We start from the raw sequence: 26,324 nt of genomic DNA, 5'->3' as shown, positions 1-26,324 counted from the left end.
AGGCCATTGCTCTTTGCACCTCTCTGAGGGGACCAGATTCTGGTTCATGGTCCCCTGGTAGGCCAATAGAACTCCACGACTGATGACGCCTAGTAGTATGGCACTTAATCAGTGTGAAAGCTTCGGGGAGCTGGTGGGGCTCCCCACAGAAAAGTACTTTTCTCACCAAATTAGCAGAGCAGAGTTGATACACAAATGAGTAATAATCCAGAGAGAAAACATCACGGTTCTTAAAAAAAGTGAGGTTTTCATGTGTGATGGCTGACAGAATACGTGGAGGCATGTGCTCACGGAACATTCCTTGTCTCTCCCCCTGTTGAAGAAGTTGGCTTAACTCGCACAGACTAGTGCGAGCTCTTCTCTCACTACTCCCGCCTCCAAGTGGCAAACTCTTTCTTGCACTGGCAATCAAAAAAGAAAAGGAAACTGATTTACTTCTACTGTGTATCTATATTTTCAAAATTATTCAGGCTCAACATATGGAATATATTTTCATTAATACAGAAATCTTACTGCAATTTATAATTATGCATGCTAAATTTGTACTTCTAATGTAAATGCATAAACAGTAAAGAGATCTATTAAAATAACACATGGAATATGAATGTTGTCCTAAGTTTGTCAAAAGTGTACTGGGAATGCAGCAGATGAGAGAGATGTTATAACAGGGCAACATCAAGGTTTATGGGTCAATGTTATTCCTTCGAAGGAAGTTCCAAAAAGGAATGGTACTCAGATATTGCAAATACTGCACTGTATATCAATCCCTCTATGAATTTAATGTAACAACTCTTTCTGGTGCATCCTTATCAGTGACTATGAGCCAGCGAGATCTAGTTCTTTATCCACTTAACTACTTTCTACTGAGATCTTATCCACTTTCTAGCAATTTATACCTGACATACTAATTACCTCTCTCTCAACAAATGTCCTTGAGCTACCCACCTGGAATACTCCAAACTTAGATACCACACCAAGCTCTAACAAATCACGACTACCCACCGGAAACTAAGACCCTTCTACAGAAGCATAGGGAAGTACTGATCTCTCATTGACTATGAGGTAATGAGATATAGATGTCTATGCCCAGCATCCTAGTCATTTATACTTGGCATGCTAATTATCCCTCTCAACATAAGAATTCATCATATTTTTTCTTGAAGTGTGGATGGGATTGGCTTCTACAACCTCATCCTTCAATGCATTCCGCTTGCCAACTACCCATACAGGATTCAAGAATTTCCTTACATCTAAACAATTCAATTGTATATCCAGCTTCCTCATATGTCTCTTGTCTTGCCCCCCCCTTTTACTTCAAATATGATTCCTTTGTTGATAGTGTCTGTTTTCTGTAGGCTTTTAAAGGTGGTGATCATGCACCCCAACTGCCTGTTACTTTTCTCCTCTAAGGTTGTGAGGGTGAACCCTTTCAATTCTGGTACTAATCTAAATGCAAACCACTAAACGTCCTTGTTTCTTTCTGTACTTTATGAGGTACAGGTTTCATAGTGGTGCAACACATTCAAGTAATGGTCTCACATAAGCTGTACATGTGGATTTGAAAGCCTCGTTGTTTATACATATAAATGATGTTCTTATTGTCTGCCACATTCCCACAGTCTGCTGATGTTATCCTGATCACATTAGCAGCTGTGTTAGTGTTGGGAATATATTTATTCCCAAGTATTTTTTTTAACTTATTGTTTCTTGTAAATGCCTTTCCCTGATGGTACAATTACCTACAGGTCTCCTATCTCCCTTACCCATTTTCATTACTTTATTTTTACTGTACTCAGTTTGAATTCTAGCAGCCATTATCTGCCCAGTTCAAAGTCTGGTAAGGTTGATACCTGGTTGATACCTGGTTGATGGGGTTTTGGGAGTTCTACTCCCCAAGCCTGGCCCGAGACCAGGCTTGACTTGTGAGTTTGGTCCACCAGGCTGTTGCTTGGAGCGGCCCGCAAGCCCACCACAGCCCGGTTGGTTCGGAACGTCTTTTAGAAAACAGTCTGGTTTTCTCTTGAAGATGTCCACGGTTGTTCCGGCAATATTTCTTATAGTCGCTGGGAGGATGTTGAACAGCCGCGAACCTCTGATGTTTATACAGTGTTCTCTGATTGTGCCTATGGCATCTCTGCTCTTTACTGGTTCTATTCTGCATTTCTTGCAGGTCTGTAAAGGACCGACAAGTCCTTTACAGGCTGCTTTCCTACTATGAGCAGAGTTGATTGTGTTTTGTACCCTATATTCTGTTTAAGGTTCTCATTTTTACTGTACATGAGTACAGTACTTAGAATTTATTAGTTAAATAATCAGTCTCCGTGGTGTAGTGGTAAGACACTCGCCTGGCATTCCGCGAGCGCTTTGTCATGGGTTCATATTCTGGCTGGGGAGGATTTACTGGGCGCAAATCCTTAACTGTAGCCTCTGTTTAACTCAACAGTAAAATGGGTACTTGGTTGTAACAACGATTCTTCGTGGGGGTCGTATTCCAGGGACCTGCCCGAAACGCTATGCGTACTAGTGGCTATACAAAAATGTAACAACTCTTGTATGTATATGTGCATATGTGCATATGTGCATATGTGTATATGTGTATATGTATGTATGTATGTATGTGTGTGTGTGTGTGTGTGTGTGTGTGTGTGTGTGTGTGTGTGTGTGTGTGTGTGTATATATATATGTCGTACCTAGTAGCCAGAATGCACTTCTCAGCCTACTATGCAAGGCCCGATTTGCCTAATAAGCCAAGTTTTCCTGAATTAATATATTTTCTCTAATTTTTTTCTTATTAAATGATAAAGCTACCCATTTCATTATGTATGAGGTCAATTTTTTTTTATTGGAGTTAAAATTATCGTAGATATATGACCGAACCTAACCAACCCTACCTAACCTAACCTAACCTATCTTTAAAGGTTAGGTTAGGTTACATAGCCGAAAAAGTTAGGTTAGGTTAGGTTAGGTAGGTTAGGTAGTCGAAAAACAATTTATTCATGAAAACTTGGCTTATTAGGCAAATTGGGCCTTGCATAGTAGGCTGAGAAGTGCGTTCTGGCTACTAGGTACGACATATATATATATATATATATGTCGTACCTAGTAGCCAGAACTCACTTCTGAGCCTACTATGCAAGGCCCGAATTGCCTAATAAGCCAAGTTTTCATGAATTAATTGCTTTTCGACTACCTAACCTAACCTAACCTAACTTTTTCGGCTACCTAACCTAACCTAACCTATAAAGATAGGTTAGGTTAGGTTAGGTAGGGTTGGTTAGGTTCGGCCATATATATACGTAAATTTTAACTCCAATAAAAAAAAATTTACCTCATACATAATGAAATGGGTAGCTTTATCATTTCATAAGAAAAAAATTAGAGAAAATATATTAATTCATGAAAACTTGGCTTATTAGGCAAATCGGGCCTTGCATAGTAGGCCGAGAAGTGCGTTCTGGCTACTAGGTACGACATATATATATATATATATATATATATATATATATATATATAAAATAAACAATGTTAAACGTCTGCTGCCCAGTCAAAAACTTTATTAATATCTGCTTGAAGTTTTTATGTCTTCAGAAATAATTGTCAGGCTGATTTTTGTCATCTGCAAAAGAATATACGAAGCTGTGACTGTGAAGTGCAATGTCATTTAAAAACTGCTGTCCTAGTGATTCAGATATATAGTACTAATTTCTGTTCCCTTTAAGTGCCTCCCTAATTTACCTTTATACTTAAGTCCCCATACTTTTCCATGTCTTTTTTTGTTTTCTTTTCCTCCATGTATTGTCTGTTGAACCATGAGTTTGCTGTTTTTCTTTTATCCAATTTATTTCTCAGAGGTACAAACTGCTCCACTGCTCCTATGCATTTCTGCATTAGGAATTCCATCATCTCATTCACTGACTTTTCTAACCATTTCAGTCTCCCACTTAATATTCTACAGATAAGCCATAATCTTTCTGTAATCCCCTGCTCAATATTTCCTTGTGTGCTTTATCCTGTTTCCTGGGCCAATTGTCTCTCTTTCAGTTCTAAATAATAACTGAACACAAGAATGCAGTGGTCACTGGCTCATAGTGGCACCCAGTATTTTAATTTCTTTATATTTTCACTTAGAGTAAACATCAGATCTAGGAGCAGCTGGTTGATACCTGGTTGATGGGGTTCTGGGAGTTCTTCTACTCCCCAAGCCTGGCCCCAGGCCAGGCTTGACTTGTGAAAGTTTGGTCCACTAGGCTGTTGCTTGGAGCGGCCCGCAGGCCCACATACCTACCACAGCCCGGTTGGTCCGGCACTCCTTGGAGGAATAAATCTAGTTTCCTCTTGAAAATGTCCACGGTTGTTCCGGCAATATTTCTTATGCTTGCTGGGAGGGTGTTGAACAACCGGGGACCTCTGATGTTTATACAGTGTTCTCTGATTGTGCCTATGGCACCTCTGCTCTTCACTGGTTCTATTCTGCATTTTCTTCCATATCGTTCACTCCAGTATGTTGTTATTTTACTGTGTAGATTTGGTACTTGGCCCTCCAGCATCTTCCAGGTGTATATTATTTGATATCTCTCTCGTCTTCATTCTAGTGAGTACATTTGGAGGGCTTTGAGACGATCCCAATAATTTAGGTGCTTTATCGCGTCTATGCGTGCCGTATATGTTCTCTGTATTCCCTCTATTTCAGCAATCTCTCCTGCTCTGAAGGTGGTAGTCACCACCTCTTTTTTTTTTGTTGGCTACTTGCATTTATCATATTCCTCCCTTGACATTCCTGTAGTTAATGGAGGGTGAGAGATAACACCTACCAATATCTTCATGGTCCCACTTATTATCATACCTAGTATAAAATCCTACTGGTTGGTTACCTCTGGAGTCTTTCTTGTCTCAGAGCTCCAGTGTTGTTGTATCAGTAGGATTACTTCTTCCCTGTTTATTCTTTATTTTTTAGTACCTAGTCACCTCTTTGGAATGTTACATTCACTATTACGTTCCATCAATTTTACCTCCCTAACTGTGATATGAGGATGTACATGTAGTTCTGCCACTCATTCTTTCAGCTCTAACCCTTTATAAAAATCACTAGTTCATTGCTACTATAATTATGTAGACCATCAAATAAATTTTGATGCCTAACTCCTGGCCATCTCAATTCTTCCACTTGGTTGGTTTCAAGTGGTGAGATCTAAAATCTGCAATGAAGGGGATCTGCACATTGCACCTGGTGCCAGACTTCCTCTGGATTGAAATAAGTACACATATGTTTGAGGTAATGATCATTTAACATGCCAATTACACAATTCATAGCGTGGCTACAGATCTGCAATATCCGACATCTATATGAATTTACATAATATTGCTCGCAGAAAACCCCCAGAGTGAAATGAAGTGAAATGTCCATCTCTGGGTAAGCCTTGGTGGGTCCCTGAATTTTAATAGCTGAAATAGATTCCCATTACTAGTCACAATAGTCGTAAGCATCCTATTGGCCTACTGTGGACCAGAGCCAAAGCTCTTGTCCCCCCCCCCCTCAAAGAGCCACAGAGAGCAGGAAATTGCAATGATCATCTTCACCAGTGAAGCAACCAGAAAGTTGAATAAATAATACAGTCAACTGCATTGTTTATAAAAACAAATCAACAAAATAGTTAACAGACCCTGCAAAAGATTCACTCAAAACTGGATACAGACCCCCCCCCCCTCCCCCTAGGGCAAACAGCCACAAACACGTGACATCCCAACTTCAAGCCAGAGATTACTCAGTTGGGAGCTGATGAACCACAACTAAATGTGCAAGAGGAGGTAGTCATGGAGCCACCGGGGCTCACCCAGAAATGGGTGTTTCATTACATTCAACTCTTTGTTTTCCAGGGGGAAGGCCCCTTGGTGGATTCTGAAGTAAACTAACCAAAAAGAAGAAGGAAAATCCTGGACTTACTTGGGAGGAGGAGGTGGCTGCAGCTATGAAGTCTTAGATGAGACACCAGGCCTAGAAATCTGGGCCAGGGTATCACAAGCCCGGCTGGGACCAGGAATATTGACTCAATACCAAGGTGCTAAAACCCTATTAGATCTCCAAAACATTCGAGCCAGAAAAATTGACCCATAAAATAATAGAAAAGACGAAGTCCAAAGCCATGTACGTACAAACAACATTTTCCCCATTAACTAACCCATTAATGACACCATGGTCAACATGGGACAAACGTGCTGTGGAACAGGGGACCGACAAAATAGGATTGACAAACAATGAGTTCACCAAAGCAGAACAGGTGGCACACTGATTGTGAAGAAGTGCTGCAACCAGACACAACAAAAGGCATACTCTCAGCTGAACAAATTTAGGAACCTCTATGGAAGCCAACAATGTCCATTTCCACCAGAAAAGAAGAGATGGCTGTAGATGAAAAGACCACCCAACAGAGCAGAAAGGAACAGAACCCATGCCTCCAGAAATGAGCATGATGTTCCCCAACCTGACAACTGGAGGTGAGAGCCAACAAAAGCAACGCCTTAAGAAAAATATCCCAGACTGACAGGACAACCAGAAACTGAATGGAAGAAAGCAGCAGCAACACTCAATCGAGAGACAAAGATTGCTCATGGAAAGCATAAGCCAGCCAGAGGTGAAAGACAACTTAAGATAACTTCTGAGACAGAGCTGAGGAAGTACCGATGCTGAATGCCAAAAAGAGACAAAGACAAAAGGAGCACCTGGACACTTCAAACTGTTGCCGTAATGAAGACGTAGGTGGAGAACCAGCAAAACAGCTACCAGCTCAGCATACAAAGGGTATGACTTATGATAGAAACTACAGATATGGAGATTGGTAAAAAAGGACGAACCAGCAATGAATGTTACCTGGCCAATCTGCTGAAAAGAGGTGGAACCGTGAAAAATGTCCAGGTTTGGACACCGAGCACAAAAAACAAGAAACCAAAATAGAACCAGCCATCAAAGAGCCAGAGAAAACACTTTGCCTAAGAACATCTTTAACCTGGATAATGTCAGGACCAACAACTGAAGAGGGAAATTAATTCCCCTTCAATCAGTTCAGCTGTTAAGCATCCATTGTGAGAGCCTCATGATTGGGGAACAGAGCCTTGTAGGAAGGAGATTACCTTGAGAACTCGTGAGAAGCCACGAGTTCCCCACCAATGCAAAGAGGACCACCTGAAGGCAACCAAATGCCTCCCAGAGCCAAAGTAAGGATACATCCTCTACAGTTCAATCTATGCAAGAGGGATGGAGGTGAGATAATTTAACCACAAGAATGTGAGAAACATTCTATATGGGAACTACACTGAATTAAACCCCAAAAAGCTGACCAACAAGAAGAGCCCAGCCCCAAAGGGGTAAAGACTGAAGTGAACTTCCATGATACAGTAAAAGAACCATCGGGAAGTTATCAGAATGGAGCTGGAGAATGGAACCCAGAGGAAGAGGGAACCCCCCAAAGGGCCCACCACATTGAAGCACACTGCATTCCCAGCAGAGAATCCAGAGGTGTAAACCCGGCCAATAATCCTGGGAGGCGAGGAAAAGCGGGGCACAAAATCTCAACCTAGAGCAGAGGCATTGATGAACAATCTCAGGGACAGGGGAAGATGACACAATAGAATCGAGCCCCGAAAAGCCTTTAAAGGAAGTCAGTGAAGCAAGAGCAGATGAAGGGCAGACAGCCCCTAAACCCAACAGCCATGGCATGGTAAAACTGGAGTAACCAAAGAACCAAAAAAGTGCCAAGAATCAAACCCGGTTCACTGGACCCACCCTGTAGGAAAGGAGGAACCCTTTTGGCAATTTTGAGCCTGCAGTTGTGTTTTAAGCTATGCAGTAGTTTATGTTGGTTCACCTTACTTTCTGGGGACTTCCCTGAGGGTGCAACCCTTCCTCCGAATAGACAGTACGTTTTAGTACTAAATGTAATAAGTACATTCCCGACTGTCTGCATAGTACATAAATACACTTAATTGTGCTGTTACATTTACCTCCCCATATATTTTCCTAATTTTGTGTTAATACACTCAAAATTTTTAGGTTGAAGTTTTCGTGTTGAATTCTATATACTGTACACAAGTTTAAAATATAAAGAATTTCTTTTTCAGTTTCATTAAACAATAGAAATTTTATACAAAATTTGAAAATATCGTGAGTTACTTTATAATTTATTGAAAGACTTTTGTTTTGTTTTATTAGTTTTATAAAATTGTAATATCAATATAGTTATAGGTTAAGTACTAATTGTAATTAAGAAGCAATAAATGCTATTTACAAGCTTGACCTCCTACACTTCCAAGGTTAGGTTAGGCCGTGGTTTTCTATACAGCTTTTCAGGTAAACTCTAATATTCACAATATTTTGGTGCGATGCTGGCAATTAAGTGTATTTATGTACTATGCCAATGGTCAGGATTGTACTTATTACATTCAGTATTAAAATGTACTGTCTATTCGGAGGATGGGCTGGGTGGTGGCAAGTAAACTTTACATTTAAAGTTTTCATAGGCCATCACTTCCTGCACCTCTTCTGAGGGGGGCTAGGTTCTGGCTCGTGGTCCCCAGTAGGCCAATAGAACTCCACGACTGATGGCACCTGATAGTATGGCAATGATCAGTGTATGAGAGCTTCAGGGAGCCAATGGGCTCCTCCCAGAAAACCAGCATTGAATGTAATAAAACATCTATTTCTGGGTGAGCCATGGTGGCTTCCTGAAGCTATCTTGATGAAATGGCTCCCAACTACTACAGTATAACAAATCAGTTATGGAGTTAAGATTGGCCTACAGGGGCACAGAGCCAGAACCTGGGCCTCCAGTCCCTTCACAGAGACACAAGGAGCAAGTGACAATCCACCACACCACTCGAAAAAAATCTATAGTCAGTGAACCAATAGAGACAACAGCTGGGTTCACAGAGACTGAAACCTCAAAACTGCCAAGTGAACTTCGCCAAGAATGTAAACAAACAAGCTCATTAGCACTACTCTCCATCAGTGGGGAGGATGAGCTCACAGCAGCCTCTGGGCTACTACTCCAATTCAGGAACAGATGTACACACAAACCCCCAAACAACAACCTGGAAGGGAGGAAGGGAATCATGGAGCCACCAGGGCTCAACCAGAAAGAGGCATTTCATTACATTTAATGCTGGTTTCCTGGAGGTAACTGCTTGTGGCTCTCTGAAGCTAACTACCCACAGAGAAAAAAAAGGAGGGAATACCAGAGAGTAATAGAAACAGCGGGCAGCCAGAATGAAGACAACACACTAGGCCGAGAAAATAACCCAAAGCAACACAGGCATGATGAGACCTGGGAACATTAACTAAATACAGTACTGGGCTCCCAAAACCCTGCTAAACCTCTACAACCCCCACACCTGAATATCAGCCCCAGGACATATTAGCAAAAACCACCGTGAGAGCAGCATATTTCTGGAATATAATGTACATGAAGGTAGACCACAGGCTAGATGGACTAGATGACACTGCTGACAACATGAGAAACATGAGCCTTGGAACAGGAACCAGAGAAACAGGATCAATCTGCACAGCATCCACTGAGGCAAAATCAGTGGCACGAAGATAGTGGCAAAGGGCAGCCACTGGGCACAGTGTACGGCGCACCTCTGACTGAACAAGCCAAGAACCAATCATTAAGGGACCCCACCGGAAGCCCTCCAGTGGGGTCCCTTTTTACTAATTTTACAGCAGAAAAGAATTAGATGGCTGCAAACATAACACCCACCATGGCCAAACAAAAAACCATGCCTCCAGAGAAGAGCATGAAATTCCCCAACCTGACAACAGGAGGCAAGAACCAATAGAAAAATAGCCTTGGAAAGGAATCCAGGAACGAAGGAGATTCCATAAACCTAGAAGTTAAGAGAGGCGAGGTCACGTTCCAAAAACCAAGAAGGCTCAGGTGGCACATGAGCAGGCCGGAGGGAAAACAATGCACAAGACAGCTTCTGAAACGGCGCCGAGGAAGTATCGACACAGAATGCAAGCAGTAGCAGCTCCACCACCAATGCACGATAAATGGTGATAGTATTCCTAATAGGATGTCTATGACTGATGTGACTAAGCAACGGGAAGCTATCTCAGCAATATAGCTTCAGGAAGTTACCAGGGGGGTGTCCCCCAGAAAAGACGATCAGACACTTCAGAAACAGGATGGACCTCAATGAGAGAAGTAAGATGTCCCCTAATTCATTCTTTTTGTGTGTCCTTAAGACTCATTGATTTTTATTATAATACTGTCACTACAGTACTTTCATTACATAAAAGAAAATTACTCACCTGCTGGTCGAGGCCCTGAAAGATCGGGACATAACCCCCACCTTTGGAGTTTTTGGTGTCTTAGGGGTTGCCATTCTTTCATCCGTGCAATCATAAACGAGCATGTAACCATTCCAATACCTTAGTCGATCTTCTGGAAGTGGATTTGCTAAAAAAGGATAAAAATTATTTGAAACACAACAGTACATTACAATGTATGTATTACTACTCTATTTGTAAAATTTTGAGGGCTACATGTTCAAGTTCTGAGAAGGAAACACAACATTTAGTCAATAAACATTAATAAACATTCTAACTCCATCCCAGGCTTTCTCTTGGTCTGTAGCAGTATGGGAGTTTTGTATGAAAGATGTGTTTAATAGATATATATACAGTACTGTATGAGCTCACTTAACCAAATTCCATTAAACCGGATATTTGGGTTATCCAGCCAAAATTGTATCCAGATATTTTTATTGCAAAACTTTGCCATGTTCCAACAGTAATCTAGATAACCGGATGTATGGCCGAATAGTGCAGACTGGCATAGATTCTGGATAATTTTCTGCCAAACTTCACCAAATCAGGACAGAAATCCAGAAAACCAGAGATTTTGCTGGATACCACAGACAGGCATCAGGCCATACCATATTAATCCAGTACAGCAGTGGCTTGAGGCACAGGGTTTGGGAGATGGGAGGTGCAGGGGTTGGTCGTTTCGGGGTAGGGGGAGTCGGGAGATATGGTAAGAGTCGGAAGGGATTCCCGACACATGTGGCTCTCCTTACTCACCCTCGTCCTGAATTTCATATCAGATAGTGACCACTTTGCATTCGCGTTTCTATGTTGCAGCGGTCTAGGTTGTGCCCAACTGGAGGCCCTGGATTTGCCGTGCTTGGTGTTTAGAGACTTGGATTTAGAGGTGCTGGCTAATTTAACTGTGGTTGTCCTCACATTCTGTTCCTCCCTCTGCAGGCATGGTTCGTCCCCCCCCCCCTCCCCTGCTTCCGGCTCCGAAACGTCTGAGGGTTTTAGAGTCGGGACGGTGTGGTGGGTAGGGCTGATCCAGGGTTTGCCCCTTCCAACTCAAGCTTGGAGGCAGTCAAGCCTCTTGCTCCTGTCTGCTGAAGCTGCTTGGGTTTTCCTATCCCCCCTTCCTGTATAATTTCAATTTGAGTGTAGCTTCCCCTAGGGTTTGTTTCTGAGTGACTTTGGGTTCTTTGGTTTCATCCTTCCAGAGGTTTCCATCCTCTCGAGTTCTCTTGGCGGCAGCTCAGGAGACCATTTATGCGTACCTCCTGCACAACCCAGTTTACGTCTCGGTGATGGACCTGGTTTCTTTTCAGTTTGGCTTTTCATTCCCTTATTGCATGTGTTATGAGGCTCCAGAGTCATTTTGGCTGGCACTACCTTTTGTTTACCCTTGGGGCTTGGCACAATTTCTGTCATTTATGTACGCTTGAGGGGGTGGGAGGTGTCTCCTGTGTTTCAAGTGTTTCTTGTGGGGAAGGGGGGGGGGGGTTCTTTTGAATCCCCTCCAGGCATGCCTCTTTGCTCCTGCCCTCAGGACCCATGATGTGGGTCTCATGCAGCTACATGCTCAGGTCCCACAGTTGTTGGCTGCATTAGTTGCAGATGACCTTCATGCCCACTCACACTTGAGTTCCATCATGAGTTTCTTGGGCCTGGAGCTTCATCCTGATTGGCACTCGGAGGACGTTGGGATGCTCGGTGAGGCTTCTCTTGCAGGGGTTTTGGTCTTTACTGCTTCTGCTTCGACCGCCCCTCCTTAAAATCCACCTGCACGGTGTGGGGGTGGGCCACAAATAGATTTCATACAGTCTGCTAAATCCAAATAAGAATTATATCAACTACATTCTCCACACCAGGAAGACCAAACACAAAATGAAGGCAAGAACTACAACAAGCAAGGAAGCCCTCTAAGGCAGCAAACCCCAAACAATCAAGGGAAGAGAACCCTCACAAAGCAAGGGCATGTGAACAGGGAAGTGGCTTTGTGTCCTGTGCACATGCAGCTCCAAGCGGCTCACTTCCCTACTTCTGGCTCCTGCAGCACAAACATACTCTTGGCTCACACAGCACAAATGTGCATTGGAGCAGCCACAAAGGCAAAAAGCCAATACTTAGCTGAAGCTGGAAATAAGAGCCAGAGCAACAAAGACAGCCAGGCACTAGCTACCATCAACAAGAACTGAGAGGTCTGACTCCCTCCTCCCACTAAACGAGGGGATGCAAGTGGGGCAAACGTGCTTACGCTAGTTTCATGACTTTTCAATCATCTGTTTACATTGTTGGGGGGAGCTCTTTTGGCCATTTTGTGGTATCAATATTTCTTATTACCAGCAGTGGTTTGTTTTGTTTCGCTAACTTTGTTGGTGCCGGATACGATTAAAATTCACTGACAATTATATCAGTGTCACTGCCCTCTGTGCCTCATTAGAGGGAGCCAGGTTCTGGCTCATGGTCCCCGATAGATCTAAAAGAACTCCACAAGTAATGGTACCTAGTAGTATGGCACTATATCAGCATTGTAGCCACAAGGGGCTCCCTCCAGAAACTTTGTTATTACACTGTATATTGTCATGGTAATCTCTCGGGAAGAGACTAGGCCTGCTCCATCATCACCTATTCTACAACATCACATCTGCATATTGAAGAGTTTACAGCAAGATCAACAACAACTTCTCAGACGTCTTGACAGTACCACCAATCTACCTCCCCCCAGGACCCGTCAGCCCATCACACCTGGCGACGGCCCCAGGATCACGCCACTGCCTGAAACAAGTGCGATGGTAGTTTGAGTGAGCCAGCTCCCAGTTATCGATGACACCAACGCCACCTGGACGGTCGTTTCTCCTATGTATAGAAGCTAGCCAGCTCCACCAAGTCAGAATACACCAAAGTGCTCAACTGCCTCGATCTGTTAACATACGTCTCTGTGTTGTAGCAGATTTATGCAGCCTGGCTCACAGTATTCACGCACCATTTTATTGTTTGCACTTTAACGTAACGTAACTTTGTCTGTTTGTTTGTCATTTGTATTTGCACACTTTGAGTAAACCCAAGTTTTGATACTATTTTTGTTCTGTAAATTGATTAAGGTAATTGTCATAGTAAAGTATTTAAAAAAAAATTCTCTGTTTTATCCTACATAAACTAGTCTTATCCTACACAGACTGCCTCAGTGTGAAGATAAACAGCAGTCTAAATAATTTTTTTTTTTTTATGTGACCAGCATTCCATCTGCCCTATAGAGATTGTGCTACCATCCATTTTCACATCACAATTTATACACATAATATATAACATTCAATATTTTTATGTACCATTATGAACCACTAAGCAGTTCTGGTGGGTGTAATAATTTCGTAACCAGTGATCATTCCGTTCTAGCCTAACATTTTTTGCATGAGGCTGTAACTGCACACATTATTATATTATATTTCCATTGCATTTTTAATGTTTTTACCATGGTTTTTGAAGTGCAATGATGCATTGGGCAGTCAATAATATTATTTGAATCACAAAATGTGAAGAATATAGGTATGAACATTATTTATGTCACAATTAAGAGCTCAATGTTATATTCCTTGAACAATAAAACATACTGTTTTTGCTGTTGTTACACTGTATACACACACATTATATAACTATCTACAGTTTATATGCACCTTAACGAGCCACCAAGCAGTTCTGGTGGGTGTGGTAATCTCGTAATCCAAGCAGTTACCAATGCCAACTGAAACAGCACAATGCCTTCCAGTGTACTGCACACATTGGCAATTCTAGCCTCAACACTACTCTTATTGCCAAAATCCTGGTCACCAAATCCTGAGGATGAATAATTTTCCTCAAGTTTATGTTCAAAAGGAACATGACGTTCCATTTCATGATGTGTAGCTGCATCAGACCGCGGCTGTGTGCTGTGCATGTCTGCCTCCGGCTGTGGATATCGTAGGCAGCATTGGGCTCACTGATATCTGAACCTTGTACAGTGTCTTTATCACAGTCAGAAGCTTCCATGGCATCATCATTAGATAATCAGTTATTTATTTCATTATTATTAAATGATCTTGTGGGCAGGAGCTGCATGGCGGTGCTGGAAGCTGTTGCTACATGTGGTACTGATGCTCACCCACTCAGTACTGTGGCCCTCACACCCACGAGAGCAACCCCACAATTTTTTTTTCCAAGATGGCCTCCATGTACTAGAGGCCCGAGGAAGCATACAATATATACATTTAGTAATACCATATATACATTTAAAAAAAATTGACAAGTAATTCTATTTACTGTATATCCATGCCTTACATTGTTGTACCACCATAAGCTGTCCATAAATAATTTATCTGGATTTAATAGTCTGTGCTGCTTGAATTCCTTTGTAATGTTTGCCAACCCTCTCAATACATTTCTCAAGCCACCAAGAACTCTAAAGTATTTATGTCTATTATGTAACATGGCCCTAAACTGAAATGCCTAACCAAAATTGGAGTCTAACAAGGCCATGAAAACCTGAAGAATACCACTGGATGGTATTACCAACAGTACTAGTTATCAATCCTAGTACTGCATCACATACACAGCTTGCCTGGCTTAACATTTGTAATAATAATGACACCTAAATAAGCATGCCAACTAACCAGGTTAAAAAACCCACAAAACAACTCACAAGAATCATAAGAGACTTTTGCTTTGTATGTACCACCGAAGCATTCTTGTTCCAGGAGTGTATCATTCATTTCAACTTGCTCAACACTGGTGTCGTTAAACTTGAACCATCGACCTTTGTTGGGATTTGTCAATGGGTCTCCTCTGAAAATCAGGGTCACAACTGAAATCTTCAGAGGGTCATATATAGATATGAAAATGTACTTACAAAAAATATTTTAGGCTTTTTAGGTCAAGCAACAAGGGTTAAAAATGATTAGCTCAGTCTGAAACCACATTGCCTTAATTTTAAGTTAAAACTCGAAATTAAATTCACAGAAAAAGATGACAGTTGTATGGCACAGTTGCTGGGAATACTTTGGAATGAGCCTAGTGCAGATATACAGAAAAACAGATAAATATACAATGTCTATATTTTCTTAATCTGAAAAACTAAAGATTTAGTAGAATGTAATAATTGCATAAGTTAAGAAATATGAAGTTTTGAGCCACATTGAACTTTTAAATTTAAAATTGTTTCTTTCAAAAGTGAGCCCCAAAAGCCCCAAATGGAGTGAATCAAATGACAGAAGTACTTAGGAAAATCACAAAATGTGGAGGATGGGAAACCATAGCCACCGAGACAAGAGCTTTCAAAGAAAGACAGAGAAACTGAAATTAAACCTGGATGAAAAAAAATATCTAAAAATAACAGTGTTGAATGTAATGAAATGCCATTTTCTGGGTGAGCCACAGAGGCTCCCTGGAGCTTATCGGGCTAATGTATGTTATATTAGACTGGGACATTAGCTAAGGAGTTCAGACCTACCAGGGACCAGCGCCAGAACCTGGCCCCTTCAGAAAAGTTTCAGGGAGCAATGGCCCTGGAAAACCCCCCTTGCAGTTGAGGTTTTCCTTACCTGCCATCAACCGGGGTTAGGCACCCAGAAAGGTAGGCAGAACAAAACAAACCCCACATGGTAAAAAACTAAAACAAAAAAACAAACAGAGGTAGAAACTCCCTATAATCCCAAGGAAACAAGCAAACATTACACTTTACTGCTGCGCCGATCGTCCGTGCAGCCCTCCCACCTCGAGAGGGGGAGGGGGGAGCCTCGGACCTCACCGCGCCAGCTGCCTAGCATCAGTTCGGAAGCTAAGCTTCAACCAACGCGAAAAAAACGCCGACCAGTGGGAGTGAGGGTTGCCAGGGAGCCTCCAGGGCTCACCCAGAAAATGGCGTAGGTCATCTTCTCTTTCGCATCGGGTTGTCTTGTCCTTTTCAGAGTTTTTTGTTTTTTTTTGGACTACAGGTTTTCTTGGGTTTTCAGCACTACAGTTATTTGATGTTTCTTACTGTTGCCTCATTTTGTGCGGCACTGGCGGAGCCACTCCGGCTTACGTTCGGGGTGGACATCACATCTGCCCTGTTCCGTACGCTTTCTTGTGTTCTGTTTCACCTCCGGCCTGCTCATGCGTTGCCTGAGCCGTCCTGGTCCTTGATCAGGGTGCCTTCTTATCTTCTCCTCAGTTTGTGGTAGCCCCTTCAGTTCAGGTTTCTGCTCTTTGGTAGGGGGGGGGGGGGTGCGTGCTTGATTGGTTTGGCCGGGGGTGCATCTTGTGTTGTCTAGTTGCGTTTTTTTTTTTTTCTGTTACCTGCGTACCGTGTCTGGGGATGCGCTTTGGGTTGATCCGGTTCCCCTTGTTCCCGGTTTCAGAGCTCGGGTCTCCCAAGTCGTCCGCAGAGTTTTTAGGTCTTCCAGCCTGCGATCTATCCTTGCACCCGTGCTGTTCGGACGTTTGCAGCTTTCGCTGCTGTGTTGGTGACGTCTAGGGCTCATTTTGGGTGCGAGGATTTGAGGGTTGCACAGGTTCCTGGCCGCCCGTTCTTTATGCACGTGTCTGCTCCTGTGTGTTCTTGCTGCCTTGGGTCGCAGGTTGCAGCTTGTTGTCTTGGCTTCGCGTTGCAGAGTTTGTGGCGGCCACCTCCCGGGTCAGTCCTTTCTTTTCCTTCTCTTTGGGTATGAAGCTCCAGGGAGCCGTAGGGGCTCCCCACAGAAAACCAGCGTTGAATGTAATGAAACACCATTTTCTGGGTGAGCCCCGGAGGGTCCCTGGCAACCCTCCTTCCCACCGGTTTTTTCACGTTGGTTGAAGCTTAGCTTCCGAACTGATGCTAGGCAGCCGGCGTGGTGAGGTCCGGGGCACCCCTCTCCCCCTCTCGGGGAGGGGAGGGCTGTGCGGACGATCGTCGCGGCAGTAAAGTGTGATGTTTGCTTGTTTACTTGTTTCCTTGTGATTGTAGGGAGTTTCTACCTCTGTTCGGTTTTGTGTTTTAGTTTTTACCATGTGGGGTTTGTTTTGTTATGCCTACCTTTCTGGGTGCATAACCCCAGTTGATGGCAGATAAGGAAAACCCCAACCACAAAGGGGTTTTCCAGGGCCATTGCTCCCTGAAACCTCTCTGAAGGGGCCAGGTTCTGGCAGTGGTCCCTGGTAGGTCTGAGCTCCTTAGCTAATGTCCCGGTCTAATATAACATACATTAGCCTGGTAAGCTCCAGGGAGCCTCTGGGGCTCACCCAGAAAATGGTGTTTCATTACATTCAACAATGGCTTTTTTTCTACAAGGTGATAGGGAATGGGAGGCTTGTAAAATATACACATGTTCTAGGAGTTTAATAATATAATACAGCATAAGATGCCAGATATTGTCAAACTGATAATCATCACTGCCTACAGTCCACCAGCAAGCCACACATGGATTAAAGGAAAAGCTAGATGACAAAAGAGAGCACCTTATTATGATAATAAGAGGTCTTATTGTAAAAGCTTAAAGATAAATAATGATTGCTGATTTACAACTTACACATTGTGAAAAAGTTTTAAAGAATTCTGATAAAGAAAGAGATCTAGGGGTGATCCTGGATTTCACCCTCAGGTGAAAACTATCACCTGAGGACCACACATATACCACTGTGGGAAGCCAATGCTTTCCAACTTCAGAATTGCTCTTAAATACATGGATTGTGAAATACTAAAGAAATTGTTCATGACCTTTGTGAGCCCAAAATTGGAATATGCAACAGTTGTGCCCATTTTACAAGTTGCACATCAATAAACTGGAAAAGGTGCAAAAACATGTAACTAAATGACTTCTGGAAATGAAAAACAATAGCTATGTTGAGAGGTTAAATGTTTTAAATATACCAAGCTGGATAATAATTTTCCTACAAGAAGGAAAAGAGGAGATATTATCACTGCATACAAAAGAATATCAGGAATCAACAAAATTTATAAAACAATTCTTGAAACCTACATTATCAAGAACAAGAGGTCACAGACTCAATCTAAGGACACAAACCTGCCAAAAGAATATTAGAAAGTTGTGTTTTGCAAACAGTGTTGGAACAAGTTAAGTGAGGTGGTGGATGCCTAAACCATCAGTACTTTCAAAATATCTTGTGACAAACTACTGGAAAATGGGACTGGGACACTACAAGTATAGCTCTCATCCTGTAACTGTATTTAGGTAATTACACACATTCACACAACAGACAGAAATATCAGTACCTGCAGTCTTTAATATATGAGTAGTAGTGTCCTGCACTGGCCTGTCCACTATGTACAATTACACCTACAAGTTCATAGACTCCTCCTTTGTGATGCACTCTTGTATTTATCCTGCATGAAAGAGTACACAAACTGTTAAGAAATATGGTAAATACAGTATACTGAAAATGGGACATAATAATAATTAAGAGCATACATTTCAATCTTGATTAAAAATAATGGATATTAAAGTATAATCAAACATTTAAACAGTCGGCTCTCGGTATCCGCAAATTCTCACCAGTATTTGTGAAACTCTCTGTACACAAGAAAGATACTAAACACAAAAATTCATTGTGTGAGTGCTGGGCTCACTCCAATAACTTGGAAAAGATGTTTGCTAATGTGCATTATGGTGCTGTGAGGGAATGGTGTTCTCTCAGCTTGTCTTGTACCCTATAGCTGTTGTGGAGCTCTCCACATGCTGTGCACTGAGCATTTGTATTCACCTATCTAAGGATACAAGTACATTGTGTTGGGTGTCTATAGATTGAGAATTGCATAAGCAGTTCAGAAATCGTGTGTGGTGACATATAACACCTGGTTATAGTGGAACAGGGGAGCTCATTCAACTAGCCTGTATAATTACGGGGGGTTAGTTCTAACCACAAGTTGGCTGTTGAATGTAGCAGGTACCAGCCTGGGTTTTTTGGCTGATTTGACCCAACAACCAACGATTGTTGATAAATCTGTTCCTCCCTCTCCCCACAACACTAGTAAAGCCTAGAGTTCAGCCAATCAGATGAATGTGTATGGCATCATAAACGTATATCATAAATGGCAAACTTTTTGAGTTATAAATTTGTCTGTCTAAATTTGGTGCATATTTAATATGCCACATAACATATTTTTTTACAGTAAACTATACTGCCAAACTATATTCTACAATGACACACATGAATATCACATGCCATTCTGGGACCATAATAGCACTAAATAAACAATTGGTGATATTTTATATTTTTATAGTTGATTTGAAAATCTAAAATTTTACATTTTTTAATTTTATATAATTTTGTTTGTTTCTCATGGTACATTGGTGATCATTTAGTAAAAGTTGAAGCATTTCCCATGTAGATTATGCCACAAAAAATTGAAGGCATTTCAGGAAGTTTGAGAAACACGTTACTCATTTCCTTAAACACTAACTCAGTACTCACCGAGGTGTATGTGAAGATGCCTTTAATGTTCTAGACTTTCCTGGTGTGTGTGTAGATGTATTAACTTTTGAAGATAGCAGAGAATCCGTAAGATCTGGAGATGGAACAGTTCTACTCTCACCACCACCTGGATCTTCCTCTTGTTCAGCTAAGCCTTCTGCAGTGTACGGACTCATATCCAAAATCCAAGGAAACTGAATGGACAAGGAAAGAATTTTAATGAAAATATGTTAAGCGCAGTTGTTGAGGTGAAACAAATATTTTTAAATGACTTTTGAAGAAATATCATAGAAATAAAATATAGAACAAATATGAAAAATTATGAATTCCATTATTACACTAGACATTAAAGGATGAGGTTGTTAAAGCCATTTCCATTAACAAGTTTAAATAAATTTGAAGAAAATATTAATATTGATAGGAGTAATTACCATGCCAGGTATAAACCTGGTTAGGAGGCAAGCATAAAGAGTTAGATCTCACTACCCCATAGTCACTGATAGGTAAGCACCTTTTAGGATTTTAGCTTTTCCCATACTGAGGTACAGTACAGGGCAATCTCGTTTCAACGAACTATATGGGACCCATCCCAATTCGTTGCAACCAGAGATGGCTCCAGGAGGCCCATATTTGTGAATGAAAACCGTGGAATCTCAAAATGAAAACGAACTATAGAATTTTGTTTAAAATGTGCTCAATGGTTTTCCCAAGACCCCAACTCTTTCTTCTAATGTTGCGCCCATCTAGCACAACCATTAAAAACATAATTGGAGCCATATTAACATTGCTACCATTCATACCCTAATGTTTAACACAGTTTACGGCTGATTTCAGTAAGCAAAATTTTAATTTCAACATATCACATATGAAGGACAGCTACCAAGAGCAACCAATATATTTAAAGAAAAAATTTACCCACATCTAGCATATTTCCCATGCCCTTGCCTCAAAGCCTCATTTTCAGAGGGAAATGGGCTCATATTTTTCAACGAAAACCAGGAAATATCAAAATGAAAATGAACCAAAGAATTTGGTTTTAAATGTTCTCAGTGCTTTTCTAGGGCACCAACTTTTTCTTCTAATGTTGAATCCATCTACAAAAATCATTAAAAACTTGACTGAAATTACCATTCATACCCATATATTTCCCATGTTCTATGGGCTGATTTCAATAAGAAAATCTTTAATATTTAACCTATGAATTGATGGGCAAATTTTCCACCAGTTTGTGAACTCTGTCCAATATCCTAAGCAAATCCATACATCCCCCAAGTCAGCAAACAAGAGTTCATGGAATCGGACAAGTAAATCCGGCCAGGAAAATGTGCGTTCCAACCAGAGATTTGTTAAATGGAGGCTCCACTGTAATTGAAATGTGTCACCAGTAATCATCATTATAGCATACAAAGAAATCATATTAACATGATGCATAATGAGAAAATTAGTAGGAGTCATGAAGAGGATTTGAACCTATGCTCTGGGTACTCCTAAACACATGCCTTAGACCACAACACCATGAAATGGTCAAAAGCAATGCAACCTGGGATTCAACATAATCCAACATTCAACCTGGGATTCAACATAATCCAACATTCAACCTGGGATTCAACATAATCCAACATTCAACCTGGGATTCAACATAATCCAACATTCAACCTGGGATTCAACAACATAAGATGTTGTGGTCTAAGGCTTATGCTTGGAAGTACTCAGAGCATATGTTCGAATCCTCCTCACAGTCCCACTAATTTTCTCATTATTATAGCCTCAAGTAAAATTTTCAGTCCTTTGATTAGTGTAGCTTATGTTGTCCGTAATTATGTGGGTGGAGTGGGGGGGGTTGGACCTGCACTGTTTCTAACCCTTTTGTTTTTCATTTGAGGTCTGGTTCTGTGTACAATTATTACACTTGTTCCAGTGTGAATTCTTTCTCTATGAACTTTATGAGTTGAGTGATGGTGAATCTCCCTTTTGTTCAGAGCAGGCCTGTGTGCTGTTTGGCTCAATAATGTGCCTGGTTGCTGACACTTAATTTTTAGCCATTGATTATTCTCTCAAGATTAGGCTAATGGCAAGATTTCTAGTTTACTACTTTGCAGAATTTTTATGTCAGATCTTTCTGAGTGGTGAAGTGTTTGACTTACAATAAGTTCAGTGTTAGCCTGTGGTCAGTATGACTCGGAAGGGTTATTGGTTGCTGTTATGACTACAGGCTGTATGTCTAAACCCCTGGGTTTTATCCTGTAAAGCAATTTGGGAGATATGTAGGTGCTTCTCCTCTGTTTTAAGCCTTTGTAGGCTCCATTTGGCATTACTGTACAAGGTTTTGTTTGTCCCCAACATTTTGCCTTCTTGCTTATTTCTATTCCGTAGTTGTACAGAAGTAGATTACTATTCTTGTCCTGTTTTATTTTCTTTGTCTAGGTGACTGTTTTCTTCTATCATTGGTGCTACTTTATATAGTGAAGCATCAATGATAAACAAGCACCACTACAGTCCAGCACTTTAAAGACATTTCTATTGCATTAAAAATAACTAGATTACATTGCATCATTGAAGTGAGTTTAGTCAATTACTAAATATATTCATATTCCTTGAATTTTGAAACTGAACACCTTCAATTTCAACAATACTTACCTTAAAATAATCATCAAACTTCAGAGCTCGGGAAGCTTCCCAGTCATAACCAAATCTCTTCAACTGAATAACCAAGACAGGTGGTAGAGACTTCACACATGTTCGAATAATGGCAGTTCTCTGAAAATAATTAATTCAAAGCATGGAATCTATGTTCAAAGTATGCAACAAATATTTTGAAGATACTGCAATTTGCTACATAAAATAAATATTCAGTGATGAATGTAAGAAAATGCCTATTTGTTAGGAAAAAGGAGAGGGGAACCTAACAAGCTCCCTGGTGCTACAACCTGAAACCATCCAGGCTTAAGAGAGAGAGACAGCAGGCCTCTAATGATTCCCGAGTACTTACCGGGGTTCAGGACTGAATCTCTCCCTCCTCACTGAGGCTAAGAGGAGTCTGGAGATCAGAGATCACCAGAACACCAAGAGAAAAAACAGAAAGGTGCAGGGTTCCAAAACAAGCAAATTGCTTGAACAATTTTGTAACCCTGAATGGAACAATATGAACACTTGTTACAGTAGGAAAACGACTGCTTATTTAACCCTTAAACTGCACAAAACGTCATATGATGTGTGACACTGAGGGGGGGTATAACCTCGAAAAATATTCATATTATGTAAAAACCAGTGTTGAATGTAATAAAATACCATTTTCTGGGCGAGACCCGGAGGCTACCCGGAGCTATCCAGGCTGATATGCTAATGTCTGACTTTGGCATCAGTCATGTGGATGGAGTTCTTTGGGCCTACTGGGGACCACAGCCAGAACCTGGCCCCCACAAGAGAGGCAAGGGGAGCAATGGCCCCCATGTGGTTGGAAGCATTCTATGTCTGCCATCGACCGGGTCAGGCACCCATAAAGGTAAACATCCCAAAACAAACCCCAATTCTGGTGAAAATATTGCTACCACAAGCCGAACGAGTGGATAGAACTCCTCAAACAAAAACGAGCAAGCTAGTGTGACGTCACCCCGTTGCCGCGCCGGCGTCTGTGCAGCTCCCCCCTCCCCGGGAGGGGAAAGGGAAGCCCCAGACCTACCGCTCCGGCAATCCACACCCCAGTTCTGAGGTTGGATGTCAAAACACGCGAAAAACCGCTGACCGGAGGGAGGGATGGATGTTGGGGAGCCTCCGGGTCTCACCCAGAAAATGGCCGTTTCATTACATTCAACGCTGATTTTCTGGGGGGAACCCCTACGGCTCCCCGGACCTAACTACCCACAGAGGAAAAAAAAGAGGGACTTACCCGGTAGGCCGTTGCTGCTCACTTCTCAACCTGAAGTCGAGACAACTGGCTGTATCCGCCGACCCAAAGCGACACAGGCCTGACCGCTCAGGGACATTAACAAGGTAATGAGCAACCAGGACCCTGTTCGACCGCCAAAATCCCCGAGCCTGAATGTCAGCCCAAGACATATTGCCAAAGACCTTGGCAAGAGCCGCGAACTTGCAAACGTCATGGGCACGGGGATAGACCACAGGCTGGCTAGCCTTATTAATAACCCCGCAGACGACCTGAGAGACCAGCACCCACAAACAAAGAAGAAGGGAAACCGGATCAACCCAAAGCGCGTCCACGGACACAGAAGCCGTGGTGAGCCAATAACGATGGAGAGCCGCAACCGGACACAAAACATGATGCACCCCCTGCCTTAACCAACCAAGCATCAACAACCCAGGGAACCCTCCGGAAAGCAGCAGTCTCATTCTTTGCCAGAAAAGAAGGAGAAGGCTGCAGACGAACAAACTGATCACCCTGACTGAAAGAGCAGAAACATCTGCACCAGAGGAGAGCATGAAGCTCACCAACCCCCAGAGGCCAACACCAACAGAAAAAAGTCTTGGAGAAACAATCCTGAACCGAAGGGGCCACAACAAACCGAGGAGAAGAAAGATAAGAGAGCCCTCTGTCCAATGACCAGGAGGCTCAGGCGGCGCATGAGCACGCCGGAGGTGAAACGGCGCAGATGTAACATCATTACTGAAAGCAAGCTAAAGCAGCACCGCCAGCGCCGCATGATACGAGGCGACAGTTTTAGGCATAAGAAGACAGTCCTGGAACAACGAAGAGAGAAAGGACAACACCACCCTAACCGAAAGCGAAGTACAACGATGAAGACATAAGAAGAACTGGAAGGACCGCCAGGAAACTTCATACTGCCCCCGAGACGAAGCCCGCAGGTGGGACACTAACAAGGAAGCCACCTACCTGATCACCATAGAGATGATGATAAACTCGAGTCAAAAATACCATACGCGAAGACTCGAGGAGAAGATCAAACCAGCCACATGACGTGAAGAGGAGGAGCCGCGGAAAACCTCCGGTTTCAGACACCGAGCAAGCAGCGCCTGAAACCATGGTTGGGCTGGCCACCATGGGGCCAAGAGGACATCTCTCCCCTAGTAAGTCTCCAAGCGAGTCAGGACGCGGAGCAACAGCGGAACCGGGGGAAAGAGGTAAAGGAACCCCTACCTCAACCACTCCTGCCGGAATGCATCGACCCCGACGGCCAAGGCGCCAGAACCAGGAACCCCCAAGCGTCTCCACATCCTCCGTGAGCCAGTCCGAAGACAGCTCAAGAAGGGAAAAGAAACGCAAGGTCAAAGCCAAAAGGCCCCGGGCGTGCAAGTCCTCAGCCACCAGCACCGCCGAAAGGAAGGGGAACCTTCACATGGAGCTGAACGACACCATCATCCCAGGGAAGGGCAGGAGCAAACAAGCATTCAATGAGGTGCTCTAGGTCGCCCCCCGAGGAAAACCATGCAGCACCGTCGAAGCCTCCCGCCACTCAAGCGTGCGAGAGAGGCAGGAGTGCCAGACTTCCATGGTAAAGACAGGACTGTCCGCCAGCCAGGATGACTCCAGAACCTCGTAATGGAGCCAGATAGGGAACGAAGTCCCAAACCTGAAAGCCAAGGGACCCATTGCCGAGGCATAATCCGGATCACGCAGGAGGTTTGCAGCAAGGGTCGCCCGCACTGCAGCAGGTTGGATGCGATAAGCCGAAAACCTCTGGAAAGACAGAACCGGAGCACCAAGAGGAACACGGAACCAAACCAGGGAAGGGGCAGACACCAAGTCCAACTCGTACACAGAGGGGGAAAAGAAAACCCCACTCCTTGTAACAGTAAGCCCCGCTCAGAGGGAAGAAAAACCCAGGCGGGGTCCAGCGGGGCCCAAGGCCCCCAAATCAGCCCCTCCCCAGCCCCAAGGTCCTCCTCCGCAGGACCTGGGGCCGAGTCCTCCCCCAAGCACCGACCCCACCAGACAAGGCCAGCGCAGCCGTAGAAGCTGGACAGAAGGGGGCCCACTGGTCAGACCCAGAGGCTTCTGTGGGAAAAACCTGCTGGGATTGATATGAGAGGAGACTACCAGGGACTTGTACTGAACTAAATTAAAAAATTACTGTCAGCAAATTAATTCAACTAAAACCTCTAGATAGGGTTGTAAATCCTAGCTCCTCTTTTCCTAATGACAGATTGTGGGCTGTAAGGGGCAGGTGGGGTGAATGAATTAGTTGATAGGTTGATTGAAGATCCACAGTCCGCCTGCGAACAGGTATCTCACATCAGCTTGTATTTTATACAAGGATAAGATTTAATAAATTCAGTTATATGACTGAACACTGGCTCTGTTTAAATCAGAGATTTAAACATGTACATAGTCTAGCCTAGCACCATAACTATTAACAGCCAATATATTCTTATACTATAAACAACAATTTAAATTGTAAAAGTATAATAAATGACTTTAAATGTAGTCTAAGTACTGTTACGAAGTACTAGAAATTATATTCAATTAAATGAACTTATATGATAACTTAAAAAATAACTAAGCAAGCAATTGTTAACTTAATTTATATATTCAAGTATATATGCAATGTATTTATATTCAATTTATATGATGATGTACAGTCAGCCTGACTGAATCTCTTCCAACACCATGGACACTTATGAGGTC

General features: G+C 42.6%; 1 protein-coding gene across 3 annotated transcripts in view; it reads right to left on the bottom strand.

The window, feature by feature from the left end:
• The window catches only part of LOC123764144 (ubiquitin carboxyl-terminal hydrolase 24), a 167,919-nt gene that overhangs the window by 37,956 nt on the left and 103,639 nt on the right, over positions 1-26,324 (bottom strand). For all 3 annotated transcript variants that reach the window (XM_069329848.1, XM_069329847.1, XM_069329849.1), the window contains 6 exons: positions 22,361-22,480; positions 19,724-19,917; positions 18,525-18,635; positions 14,976-15,118; positions 10,304-10,451; positions 167-401 (listed from right to left, as the gene is read on the bottom strand). In XM_069329848.1, the coding sequence (XP_069185949.1) occupies positions 167-401; positions 10,304-10,451; positions 14,976-15,118; positions 18,525-18,635; positions 19,724-19,917; positions 22,361-22,480 (951 nt within the window). The remainder of the gene's footprint in view (positions 1-166; positions 402-10,303; positions 10,452-14,975; positions 15,119-18,524; positions 18,636-19,723; positions 19,918-22,360; positions 22,481-26,324) is intronic.

Source organism: Procambarus clarkii, chromosome 23 (assembly GCF_040958095.1).
Source record: "Procambarus clarkii isolate CNS0578487 chromosome 23, FALCON_Pclarkii_2.0, whole genome shotgun sequence".
Classification (NCBI taxonomy): Eukaryota; Metazoa; Arthropoda; class Malacostraca; order Decapoda; family Cambaridae; genus Procambarus; species Procambarus clarkii.
This window is presented reverse-complemented; position numbering and strand designations above follow the sequence as displayed.